General features: G+C 37.5%; 1 protein-coding gene across 3 annotated transcripts in view; it reads right to left on the reverse strand.

Moving 5' to 3' along the window:
- The window catches only part of MAK (male germ cell associated kinase), a 57,971-nt gene extending 44,831 nt beyond the window's left edge, over window positions 1-13,140 (reverse strand). For all 3 annotated transcript variants that reach the window (XM_087437997.1, XM_004432126.3, XM_087437996.1), the window contains exons 1-2: window positions 12,898-13,140; window positions 8,167-8,496 (exon numbers count right to left, since the gene is read on the reverse strand). In XM_087437997.1, the coding sequence (XP_087294123.1) occupies window positions 8,167-8,267 (101 nt within the window). In that variant the 5' untranslated portion in view covers window positions 8,268-8,496; window positions 12,898-13,140. The remainder of the gene's footprint in view (window positions 1-8,166; window positions 8,497-12,897) is intronic.
- Between the last annotated feature and the right edge of the window lie 1,168 nt (window positions 13,141-14,308).

The following is a 14,308-nucleotide window of genomic DNA, read 5'->3' on the forward strand; positions in this document are numbered from 1 at the left end:
ATGGTCATAAGGATGCTCACCAAACTTGGGAGAAGAATGGATGAACACAGTAAGAACTTCAACAAAGATAGAAAATATAAAAAAGAACCAATCATAGCTGAAGAACATAATAACTGACATGAAAAATTCACTAGAGGGAATCAACAGCAGATTAGATGATGCAGAAGAATGGATCAGCAATCTGGATGAGAGTAGAGGATTTCCCCAAGCTGAACAGAAATAAGGAAAATGAAGATAGTTTAAGGAACCTCTGGCTTCCATCAAGCAATCTAACATTTGCATTATAAGGGTCTTAGAAAGAGAACAGAGAGAGAAAAGGGCAGAGAACTTATTTGAAGAAATAATCGCTAAAAAATTCCTTAACCTGAGGAAGGAAACAGACATCCAGGTCTAGGAGGCACACAGAGTATCAAACAAGATGAACCCAAAGAAACCCTACCAAGACACATTATAATTAAAATGTCAAGAATTAAAAATAAAGAGAGGCTCTTAAACGTAGCAAGAGAAAAGCAACAAGTTATGTACACGGGAACTCCCATAAGACTATCAGCTGACTTTCAGCAGAAATCTTACAGGCTAGAAGGGAGTGGTGCAACATATTCAAAGTGCTGAAAGGAAAAAACCTACAACCAAGAATACTCTACCTGGCAAAGTTATCATTCAAAATGGAAGGTGAGATAAAAAGTTTTGCACACAAGCAAAAACTGAGAGTTCATGGGGCCAGCCCTGTGGCATAGTGGTTAAGTTCAGTGCATTCCACTTCAGTGACTCAGGTTCATGGGTTTGGATCCAGGAGAGGACCTATACCACTCGTCAGCCACGCTGTAGTGGTGACTCACATATAAAGTAGAGGAAGATTGGCAACAATCTTAGCTCAGGGCTAATCTTCCTCAAGCAAAAAACGAGGAAGATTGACAACAGATGTTAGCTCAGGGCTAATCTTCCTCAGCAAAAAAAACCCAAAAAAACAAAACTAAGAGATCATTACCAATAAGCCAGCCTTACAAGAAATGTTAAAGGGACTTCTTTAATCAGAAAAGAAAAGGTCACAAATAGAAATAAGAAAATTATGAAAGAAAAAAATGTCACTGGTGAAGGCAAATATATAGTAAAGGTAATGGATCAACCACTTAAAGCTAGCATGAAGGTTAAAAGACAAAAGTAGTAAAATCATCTATATCTACAATAAGAAGGTAAGGGATACACAAAATTAAAAGAGGTAAAATATGACATCAAAAACATAAAATGTGTGCGGGGGGAATAAAAATGTTGGGTTTTTAGAATGTACTCGAACTTAGGAAAACATCAACTTAAAATAGACTGCTATATACGTAGGTTGTTATATAAAAACCTCATGGTAACCACAAACCAAAAACCCGTAATAGAGACACAAAAAATAAAGAAAAAGGAATCCAAACATAACACGAAAGAAAGTCATCAAATCACAAGGGAAGAGAGCAAGAGAAGAAGAAAAGAACAGAGAAGAACTACAAAAACATCCAGAAAAAAATTTTAAAAATGGCAATAAGTACATACCTATCAATAATTACTGTAAATGTAAATGGACTAAATGCTCCTGTCAAAAGACATAGGGTGGCTGAATGGGTAAAAAAACAAGACCCATATATATGCTGCCTATAAGAGATACTTCAGCTCTAAAGACACTCACAAACTGAAAGTGAAGAGATGGAAAAAGATACTGCTTGCAAATGGAAACAAAAAAAACCTGGGGTAGAAATACTTATATCAGACAAAATAGACTTTAAAACAAAAACTGTAACAAGAGACAAAGAAGGGCACTACATAATGATAAACGGAATAAACCAACAAGAGGATATAACACTTGTAAATATCTACACACCCAACATAGGAGAACCCAAATACATAAAGCAAATATTAACAGACACAAAAGGAGAAATAGACAGTAACGCAATAATAGTAGGGGACTTTACCACTCCACTTACATCAATGGATAGATCATCCAAACAGAAAATCAGTAAGGAAACACTGGCCTTAAACAATACATTAGACCAGATGGACTTAGTAGATATATACAGAACATTCCATCCAAAAACCACAGAATACACATACTTTTCAAATGCACATGGAATTTTCTCCAGGATAGATCACATGGTAGGCCACAAAACAAGTCTCAATAAATTTAAGAAGACTGAAATAATACCAAGCATCTTTTCTGACCACAATGGTACCGAACTAGAAATCAACTACAGGAAGAAAATGGAAAAGCCACAAATATGTGGAGATTAAACAAAACACTACTGAACAACGATTGGGTCAACAAAGAAATCAAAGGAGAAATCAAAAAATACCTGGAGACAAATGAAAATGAAAATATGACATGCAAAAATTTATGGGATACAGCAAAAGTGGGTCTAAGAGGGAAGTTTATAGCAATACAGGCCTACCTCAACAAACAAGAAAAATCTCAAACAATCTAACAATCTAATCTATTAAATTAAATAATATAATCTAAGGAACTGGAAAAAGAAGAACAAATAAAGCCCCAAATCAGTAGAAGGAAGGAAATAATAAAAATTAGAGCAGAAATAAATGAAGTAGAGACTAAAAAATAAATAGAAAAAGCAGTGAAACTAAGAGCTGGTTCTTTGAAACAATAAACAAAATTGACAAACCTTTAGCCAGACTCACCAAGAGAAACAGAAAGAATAAATAAATAAATAAAATAAATAAAATCAGAAATGAAAGAGGAGAAATTACAATGGACACCTCAGAAATACAAAAGATTATAAGAGACTACTACAAAAAGCCATACACCAACAAATTGCATAATCTAGAAGAAATGGATAAATTCTTAGAATCATACAACCTTCCAAAACTGAATCAAGAAATAGAGAATCTGAATTGACCAATCACCAGTAAGGAGATTGAAACAGTAATCACAAACCTCCCCAAAAATAAAAGTCCAGGACCAGATGGCTTCCCTCGTGAATTCTACCAAACATTCAAAGAAGATTTAACCTATCCTTCTCAAACTCTTCCAAAAAACTGAAGAGGAGGGGAAGCTTCCTAACTCATTCTATGAGGCCAACATTACCCTGATACCAAAATCAGACAATGAGAACACAAAAAAAGAAAATTACAGGCCAATATCACTGATGAAACATTTATGCAAAAATCCTAAACAAAATACTAGCAAATCAAATACAACAATACATTAAAAAGATCATACACCATGATCAGGTGGGATTTATTCCAGGGATGCAGGGATAGTTCAACATCCACAAATCAATCAACATGATACACCACATTAACAAAATGAAAAATAAAAATCACATGATCATCTCAATACATGCAGAGAAAGCATTTGACAAGATACAGCATCCACTTATGATAACAAGTCTGAATAAAATGGGTATAGAAGGAAAATACCTCAACATAATAAAGTCCATATATGACAAACCCACAGGTAATATCATACTCATCAGAGAAAAACTGAAAGCTATCCTTCTAAGAATAGGAACCCGACAAAGATGTCCGTTTTTGCCACTCTTATTTAACATAGTATTGGCAGTTCTAGCCAGAGCAATCAGGCAAGCAAAAGAAATAAAAGAGATCCAAACTGGAAAGGAAGAAGTGAAACTGTTACTATTTGTAGAAGACATGATTTTATACATAGAAAACCCTAAAGAATCCACCAAAAAACTTTTAGAAATAATAAATGAATATAGTAAAGTTCTAGGATATAAAATCAACATACAAAAATGAGTTGCACTTCAATACAATAACAACAAAGTAGCAGAAAGAGAAATTACAAATACAATCCCAGGGGCTGGCCCGGTGGAGTAGTGGTTGGGTTCACATGCTCCGCTTCAGCGGCCCAGGGTTTGCAGGTTCAAGTCCCAGGCGGGGACCTGCGCACTGCTTATCAAGCCATGCTGTGGCAGCATCCCATATAAAGTAGAGAAAGATAGGCATGGATGTTAGCCCAGGGCCAGTCTTCCTCAGCAAAAAGAGGAGGATTGGCAACGGATGTTAGCTCAGGGCTAATCTCCCTCACACACACCAAAAAAAGAATACAATCCCATTTATAATTGCAACAAAAAGAATAAAATATCTAGGAATAAATTTAACCAAAGAGGTGAAAGACCTGTACACTGAAAACTATAAAACATTGTTGAAAGAAATTGAAAAAGACAAAGAAATGGAGAGATATTCCATGACCTTAGATTGGAAGAATTAATAGAGTTTAAAATGTCCATACTTCCTAAAGCCATCTACAGATTCAATGCAATCCCTATCAAACCTCCAACGACATTTTTCAGAGAAATAGAACAAAGAGTCCTAAAATTGACATGGAACAACAAAAGACCCTGAATAGCCAAAGGAATTCTGAGAAAAAAGAACAAAGCTGGAGGCATCGCACTCCCTGATTTCAAAATATACTACAAAACCATAGTAATCAAAACAGCATGGTACTGGCACAAAAACAGACACACAGATCAATGAAACAAATCAAGAGCCCAGAAATAAACCCACACATCTGTGGACAGCTAATTTTTGAAAAGGGAGCCAAGAACATACAATGGAGAGAGAAAAGTCTCTTCAATAAACAGTGTTGGGAAAACTGGATAGCCACATGCAAAAGAATAATGAAAGTACACCATTACCTTACACCATACACAAAAATTAACTCAAAATGGATTAAAGACTTGAATGTAAGACCTGAAACCATAAAACTTCTAGAAGAAAACATAGGCAGTATGCTCTTCAACATCAGTCTTAGCAGAATATTTTCAAGTACTGTATCTGACTGGGCAAGGGAAGCAATAGAAACAGTGAACAAATAGGACTACATCAAACTGAAAAACATCTGCACAGCAAAGGAAACCATCAACAAAAAGAAAAGACAACCTAACAATTGGAAGAGGATATTTGCAGTATCTTCTAACCCCCCTGATAAGGCGTTAATATACAAAATATATAAAGAACTCATCCATCTCAACAACAAAAAATAAACAACCTAATTAAAAAATGGGCAAAAAATCTGAACATTTTTCCAAAGAAGATATACAGAAAGCAAACAGGCACACGAAAAGATGTTCAACATCACTAATTATTAGGGAAATGCAAATCAAAACTACAATGAGATATCACCTCGCACCTGTCAGAATGGCTATAATTAACAAGACAAGAAATAACAAATGTTGGAGAGAATGTGGAGAGAAGGGAACTCTCATACACTGCTGGTGGAAATGCAAACTGGTGCAGCCACTATGGGAAACAGTATGGCGATTCCTCAAAAAATTAAGAATAGAACTACCATATGATCCAGCTATTCCACTGCTGGGTATTTACCCAAGGAACACGAAAACATGAATGCGTAAAGATATATGCACCCCTACGTTCACTGCGGCATTATTCACAATAGCCAAAACTTGGAAGCAACCTAGGTGCCTATCAAGGGACAAATGGATAAAGAAGATGTGGTATATATACACAATGGAATACTACTCAGCCATAAAAAAAGATGAAATCTTACCATTTGTGACAACATGGATGGACCTTGAGGGTATTATGCTAAGCAAAGAAAAAAGTCAAATACCGTATGATGTCACTCATAAATAGAAGATAAAAACAACAACAACAAATAAACACATAGATACAGATATTAGATTGGTGGTTACCAGAGGGGAAGGGGAGGGAGGAGGGTGAAATTGGTGACTGGGTACACGTGTATGGTGATGGATGGTATTTCGTCTTTGGATGCTGAATATGGTGTAATCTACACAGAAATTGAAATATAATGATGTACACCTGAAATTTATATAATGTTATAAACTAATGTTACCTCAATAAAAAAAATTCATAAAAGGAAAAATTCATCCCTTAAAGGAAAAAGAAAAAAATACAGAACAATGGTAATGACTTTATGTGATACCACCAGACCCAACTCTCATTCTCATTTTCTTACCCCCTCCCCAGAAGCCACAACTTTCATGAATTGTATGTATATTTTTCCAGTCCTTTAAAAATATTTTTATACATAAATTTATTTATATAATTAAGTATTTGTGTGAATTCATACAATCACTTAATCTATAAATAAGGATGATTTTATCTAATTTTGGCTAATACTTATGCCTCATTTCCTTTTTTTTCTCTTATTGCATTAGTTAGGATCTCCAGTGCAATCTTGATCAGTAGGTGATATAGCATGCATTATGGTCTTAAAACCAACTTTACTGGAAATACTTCTAATATTTCACCAAAGATGATGAATTACATGACTTATCAGGTCAGGAAAGTTTATTTTTATTCCTATTTGCTAAGGGTTGCATTTTTTTTTCTTCAGTCGTGAATGGATATTGAATTTTATTAAGCCTAATCAGTAAATTTTCATTTCAGTTATTGTACATTGTACATTTATTTGATAATAAGGGCTATTGACAATATTTTATAAAACTATTTTCTTATACATGTAATGTTTTAGATCATGATATTTTAAAGTTTTTAACATTTGATAAACATTTGTTAAAGCACTTAAATTTTAGATTGTCATCACTTGGTTGATGTAGTAATCAGTCTCCAAGACTCATCCTGGTGGCAGCCAACTGTCATGTCTTGAGGACACTGAAGCAACTCTCTATAGAGGCCCATGTGAAGAGGAACTGAGACTTCTTGCCAACCATGTGAGTGAGTGTTATGGGCTGAATTGTGTCCTCCTCAAAATTCTTATGTTGAAGTCCTAACCCCCAATACCTCAGAGTGTGGCCTTATTTGGAGATAGGGCCTTTACAGAGGTAATCAAGTTAAAATGAAGTCATTAGGGTGACCTTAATCCAAAATGACTGGTGTCCTTATAAAAAGGGGAAATTTGGACACAGAGATATGGATAGAGGGAAGACAATGTGGAAGAGATATAGGGAGAAATGCCATCTATAAGCCAAGGAGAGAGACCTAGAATAGATCATTTCCTCACAGCCTTCAGAAGGAACCAACCCTGCTGACACCTTGATTTTAGACTTCTGGCCTACAGGATTGTAAATCAGTAAGTTTCCATTGTTTAAGCCACTCAGTCTGTGGCTTAAACTCTGTTATAGCAGCCTGTTATGGGCCAAATTGTGTTCCCTCTCCCAAATTCATATGTTGAAGTCCTAACCCATAGTACCTCAGAGTGTGACTATATTTGGACATAGACTTTAAATAAGGTTAAATGAAGTTTGTAGGGTGAGTCCTAATCCAATATCATTGGTGTCCTTATAAGAAGAGGAGATTAGCACACAGACATACACAGAGGAAAGACCATGTGAGGACACAGGGAGAAGACAGCCATCCACAAGCCAAAGAGAAAGGCCTCAGAGAAACCAACCCTGCTGACACCTTAATCTCAGACTTCTAGCTTCCAGAACTATGAGGAAAAAAATCTGTTGTTTAAGCCACTCAGTCTGTGGTACTTCGTTATAGCAGCCCTAGCAAACTAATACAGTGAGCCAGCTTAGAAGTGGACCCTCCAGCCCCAGTCTAGCCTTCAGATGACTGCAACCTTGGCCGATATCTGACTGCCACCTCATGAGAGACCCAGAGCCAGAACCACCCAGCTAAGCTGCTTCTAAATTCCTGACTCACAGAAACTGTGTGAGATAATAAATGTTTGTTCTTATTTTAAATCCCTAAGCTTTGGGATAATCTTTTATGTATGAAAGACAACAAATGCAGTAGATTTAAAAGAAATAAATTAGTAATAATTAATTCTATTTAATTGGTAAGCTTAGGAAAATACCATATGCCATTCAGAACTCAATTTGATATTGTGAATATCGTCTCATTTAGAGGCCTATTGTTTTAAAGAAATAATAAACTCTACTCTGTACTCAACTTTAAATTCTAAAAAAATTCCAAACATTACTTTCAGGTTTAGTTCAAATGTATTTTGCATAAAAAGCAGAGCATTTTTAATTTTTTGATATCTCAATGTAACTGGATGAATCAAAAAATTAAAATAATATAAGTGAGGATCAGCGGAATTACTTTTTGGCAATGTTTTCCCAGAATGGCATTCCACCTTAGCTAAACAAGCATGAGGTCTAAACCAGACCTCTTTCTGTGCTTGTATATATTCTCAAGCAAGCAAAGGAAAAGAAAGATCAGTTTCAAAGGTCAACTTTGCAGGATTGCACACGGTACCTTTTGATGGCCACCAGCTCCCCAGACTCGTTACTCTTGCCCATCAGCACACTCCCATAGGTGCCATCACCCAGCTGTCTCATGGTTGTGTACCGATTCATCTTGGAAAAATAACGCAGCTGAAGCTGCTGGTTGAAATGACTTGTTTGTTGAGTATAAATTTAAATGCTTCTTTATTTTTATTTGTTTTTGTCCTTAGACTGTTGTTGCTACACTGGTGACAGGTTTGTCATCATTAAATACAGGCTCTTCCCCAAGATTATGTCGGTTCATGAGATACAACAATAAGGAATCTGGTAAGGAAACAGTGCCTCCATTCTTATGAACACCCTGTAAAAAAACAAAACAAGAATAAAACGAATTTTTATTAAAGGATGTTTTCAAAAAATTTACTGGTAACCTACAGCACAGAGAAAAAATTATAAATAATATAAATACCAGTGTGTTAAACATTTGTCAGTAAATCGTTTGTGCTATGAATGAATATTCATATGAACGAAGTTCAATGTAATAGACTGGTAATACTCATTTGGTAAATGCTTCATTTACATGGTACTGTGCTATTTATCTCATGAATGTTCAATAAATATTGGCTTAATGATTTGTATGATTCCTTTTTTATTGAATATAATCTATAATATTCCAAATCGAACCCTGGAAAATCAGACATCTACACTATATCCCTTCTTCAAATCAATTTTTGCATATTTCATTTGACCTACAATACCTTATGTGAAACTCCTGGGCCAGATGTGTTTGGAATCCAGGAATTTTGATATTTTAGAAAAGTAATATGGTGCATATACCATATGTTATGTAACACCTCCCAAGCACTATCTTAATGTACCTGCATAAAAATGTATGAAAAGTATACTAAGCAAAATAAATGAAGACTACAAATGGCCTCACGTTTTGCTGCAAATGAGTTTGCACAAATTTATTTTAAAAATTTCATCTTTCAGAGCTTTGTGGATTTCAAAACTACAGATAAGGGATTGTGGATCTGTATATATTAGAAGAGTACAGGTTTCGATAGGTTCTGACTTTATTCCTAAGATTAAAGAAAAACAAAGCACTAGCCTTAGTGTCTACCTCATTACAACATTCAATAGTTTCCTCCCATTGTTCTGTCTTAGTTCCACATTTCAAGGAACATTTCTCAATTCATACCTATTTATCATTCTTACTTTGCTTTTAGAGATCTTTATCATTCTGTTACAAGACTCTGTGCTTAGCTGCAGATGGTAACAAATGGTTTGGCACCATTAAAATAAATACTTTGCTTTCAAATGTCTTTTATAATTTGGTAATTCATTCAAAGATTATTTTTCTTTCACTGTAGCACTCTCTTATTTCCACAAAATAAAATAAAATCATAGAAATTGCTTCTCTATTATGTGCAGAAATTTAGGACCAACAAGGGTATGCTGTAGTTGTCAAAGTACCTAAGACTTCCAAAAACAGGCTTTCTGGAGAAACAAACAAACATGTGCAGAGAATTACAGTCAAACTCGGTTGTTTCCTACAGGAAGTATTTGTCCACAGGAAACTTTGGAAGAACGCTGTGGGGCTTTTCGATAACAGGGAGTGTGTACTAATTTATCATTTATTTTATTTCATACTACTAATAACCCCTTCAAAGGCACATGTGAAATAATTTAGGCTATGCTAACTCACTCTGTGGCCAATATCTTGAAAAAGAGATCACGATAGTAGATTCCAGTTCTATTTAGGGGTTCCTTCATTTTTCTTAGCTTAAGCCTAAGTAAATGGTCTTAACAAATGGTTCCCAATTTGCCTGAAAATCAAGTTTTTTGTAAGTGGTCCTTACATTATACCTAGACTCAGATTCTAAATATTAAGACATTACTATAGAGAAAGCCAACGACCCTCTACAGGGTTCCTGACCAAAACATGTATTTGCTTTCCTTAATTTGTCCTTTATCTGTATAAAGAAATATAATTTTGAATGATCTTTTGGGCTGTTTGTTTTGTACTATGTGCTATGATTAAACCAACCATGGAGTGAAATGTATTTCTTCTGATAATTAGAATTTTATTAAATCAGTATTTTGCAATTTATCATTAACATGTTAAACCGGTTGAATTCCTTTCTAGTTACCCTATTTAAGGTGACATACACTTATCTCTTTTAAGGAAATGTGCTCTCTATAGGTTGACTGATTCTTTCTGGTTAAGTAACAATAAAGAGAATATATTTGTCCAAAAGGCCATAATGTTCATCATATCAGTAAAATTGTAAAATAAAAACATAGAAGGATTAAATGACCTATCTGTGATCAGTCAGAGAATCAATGACAGAATCAGTCTAATACTTGCATTAGCTTGAAGCTGTTTGGTTTTTTTAGTGTAGACCCCAACTTCTAAACAACCCATTCTCACTAGCTTTTATAATCACTGATGCAGCTAAAGGAACCACCCTTCTTTGCTCCCAAACCATGCAGAATCTACCCCACAATCAAAGCTGCCTACCCCCCACTGCCACCTTAAGACTCCTAACCCAACTCCTCACCTTAAAACACTAAGATACTAAGATGCTACTGACAAACTGTAAAATGCAAATGGTGCTCCCTACCCTGACTAAACACTGGGGCAACATCTGGCTCATCCTATACCTGCAAAGACATTGTAAAAATAAGAAGCTAGAAACAGTGAAGGGAAAGAGAGTGTGAATAAGGGAGAAGGTAGTCTACCTGGAGCTCCCCTCATGAAAATTATTATTATTTTTTACCCCACCCTGAAAATTATTTAAGAAATTTGCCCTGAGCTAACATCCATTGCCAATCTTCCTCTTTTTGCTTGAGGAAGATTCATCCTAAACTGACATCTATACCAGTCTTCCTCTATTTTGTATGTGGGTCACTGCCACAGCATGGCTTGACAAGTGGTGTAGGTCTACACCCAGGAACCGAACCCAGAACACCAAAGCAGTGCCCCGAACTTAACCACTAGGCCACAGAGCCAGCCCCTAGCATCGTCTTTTCTTTGCAAATTTGTTGCATATGCAAATTTGAGTCATATTAATATGACTCTTTTGAGTCATATTAATTACAAAATACATAGTTCTCCAGGGTGACAAGCTGATCATTTCAGCTGTCCCCTTATCTGCCTGAAAATGTAAGGACAATGGCCTAATGTAAAGACGCATAGATATAAAGGTAAAGTGGGGTTTTTTTTCAATCATTGTTCCCACATACCTACTTACTGATGGCACATAAGCAACTACTTGTATCAGTGTAGCATAGCAAGGCCCTAAACTGATTACTAGTCAAAAAGCAGTGTATATAACTTAAGAAACATAGACTGCCTATAGGTCCCCAGTTCACACACAATAATATTTCTCTACAAGTTACATATATCTTCTCTGTTGATCTATGGAAAACTAATTCTGCAAAATAGGGATATATTAACATGATTTCTTATGTACATGACTATTTCCATATATATGTATATATATGCAACAAGGCTAAAGCACAAGTAAATGTAATATAACTATGATCTTCAATTAATTTAAAAGAATGGTTAGGAACTTGGAATTTTCTACAATCAAGCTACAATATTTACTGACTTTCCTATAGGTTAAACAAACTTCATATTCTGATTTAAAGAAAAAGACATTTATTTAGAGGCTCAATTTTAGACCTACATTAAATAAATACCCATATAATTCCTCTCCTATTCTAGTTTTCTAAATGTACAACTACTGCTTATCTAAGTGTGCAATTACTGTAAACTTGAGCTTTATTCTCCACAGCTTCTGCCAGCTAATAAGGGATTTAGAGAGGATTAAAGAAGATTAACATAGAGGGCAAACAGAGGGTAAAATGGTGTCTGCCAATCACAGGACAGGTAACATTTGGATGTTTTCACCTTGTCTTTGTAGAACCTACTGTAATGGTATCACTCCAAGGCTGGCATTAAAGTTTGTTAAAAAAAAAAAAAAAGCAATTAATATCTTACAAATCACTAAGTTGTTTAAAAAGCAAAAGAAAAAAGATTTCAAACTAACCAACTCAAATGTTTACAGAAAATAAAAGGGGCGCTTTTACAATGGGAAAACAAAGATTCTGTGTTAAAAAATAAAAGCATAGTGCTTTGTGCTAAGATTCACAAATTACGTATTTTAAAACGAAACAAAACAAAAAAACCCACCCCAACGAAGAGATCAAACATCCTCGCAGCAGACGGCAGCCTGCGGGAGAAGTCTCTCCACTCCCCACCAAGCTGCGGTGAACAGGGGGATGGGGGAGGTAAAGGAAGACCAAAAGGCTGGAAAGCAACTTTCGCCTCTACCACTATATTGACACAATGGGTTGTTTTTCTATTAAAATGAGTCCGATAACTTTGACTCTACGAGAATTCCGTTATCATTAAAACAAATGTCTGCTCATTTAAAAAGATTATCTAAACACAATTACATACATCTCTTTCCTTTTAGAACTGCGATTACAAACCATTAAAAACCAGTTTTATTGCTCCCCCCCGACCCCCCGCCAACCCTGTCCCTAAATTAAAACGTCTTATTTGCAGTAAAGAAATAGTATTCGTTACACGGACCCTCTGATCCTTTTCCCCAACCCAGGGTTTGCTCGCAGGGGGCGGCCCCGAGGCCCTGAGTGTGCCTCCGCGGGCGGGTGCTCTCCCTGCTCCCCGCGGCCGGCTCGGCGGGGCGCCCCCCAGGGCCACCCTGTGCCGGAACTCCGCTTTTACCTGGGAGTCATTTGGGATGCACGAACAAGGACTGGATTTGGACCCAGTTTTCTCCTTCTTCTCCCTCCTTTTTTACTTGGCAGCAGTACTGAACGCAATTCCGCTGCCTTCTCGAGCCCGATCCCGCCCCTTACTCCTGAAAGTAGTTTCCGCTTCAGCCCCAGCAGCAGTGGGAGAGGAGGAGTTGGAGGGTTGGGGGGCCTTATGCGGAGAGATTCGGGAAGCGAGGTCCCTCAGACTGATGGATGCCCCGCCGTCATCCTCCCACCCGGGACCGAGCTCACCGTCTAGGACGCAGGAAAGTGGTCGAGGGGGCGTCGGAGAGCACCGATCGCAGCAGCACCGACCCCCTCCCGCCCGCTCCGCCCCTCCCCGATCTCCTCCCTCCAGTCCCTCCCCCTACCAGTGTCCAGGCCCCTTCTCTTGGCGGAGGTTGGCCCTGGTAGGACACGGCGCCGAGTGGACATGCCAGGCTGGCCTCGTAGGAAAGGCTCGGGCTGGGGCGGACGGAGGGTGGCGGCCCGGCAGCCCTCTCGGGATTACCTGCCCGCGCCGGCCGCTTACCTTCGCTCCCGGGTCAAGCTCTGGTGTCTTGTGTGTTTCATCTCCTAGGAAACGGCGGGGGTGCGTAAGCTCCAGCGCAGCTGGCCCACGTACACCCCGCCCATTGGGGCGTGGTCTAGCAGGGCAAGCCCCGCCCCGCCCTGCTCGCCCCGCCTCCTTGAGGGGCGGGGCTTTCGGGAACACCTGGGCATCTATTGAGCTAGTGCTCTACCATTTAGATTTGGGGCTTGGGAGAGTCTTAATTACCTTTTCAGTTCTTTATGGGAAGTTGGTGGTTTGCCCTTTATTTTGTTTGGGTTTTGCTCCGATTCATTCTACAAAGTCTTGATTCGTTAAATCTGGTTCCCAGACTTAGGAAGGGCAAAAGGAAGGCATATGTTTGCCGCTAGTACTTGTATTTGTTTACGCACATACTGCCCCGGGAAAAACTGCTGTTGGATTGCAGTTCCTTACGTTGGCAATTCCTCAGGGTGTATTATCTCCTAGACCACACCGCCAGGTTCATTTTCATTTGTTCATTCAGAGAACCTACTCAGTACCAGTCACAGGGTTAGATAGTGGTAATTCCAAGATGAATGAATGAATGAATGTGTGAATAAATGAGTAAATAGTAACTAGCCTAGAGTTGTGAGGGGAGGGCACACTTGTGTTGGTGCAAAAAAAGTTCAGATTGGCCAGCAAAAATGGTCCATAAATTAGAAGCATGAGACATGAAGCAGTGATGTATCCATTTAGTGATTAGGCCAAAAAAAAAATAATTGAAGTAACTTTTGAAAACAGTACTCTGACAATATACCTTCAATGGGATATATTCTAAGGACAAATAAAACTGCAATATCGTATATAT

This window comes from Ceratotherium simum, chromosome 13, assembly GCF_057802395.1.
Source record: "Ceratotherium simum simum isolate JZ-2026a chromosome 13, ASM5780239v1, whole genome shotgun sequence".
Taxonomy (NCBI): Eukaryota; Metazoa; Chordata; class Mammalia; order Perissodactyla; family Rhinocerotidae; genus Ceratotherium; species Ceratotherium simum.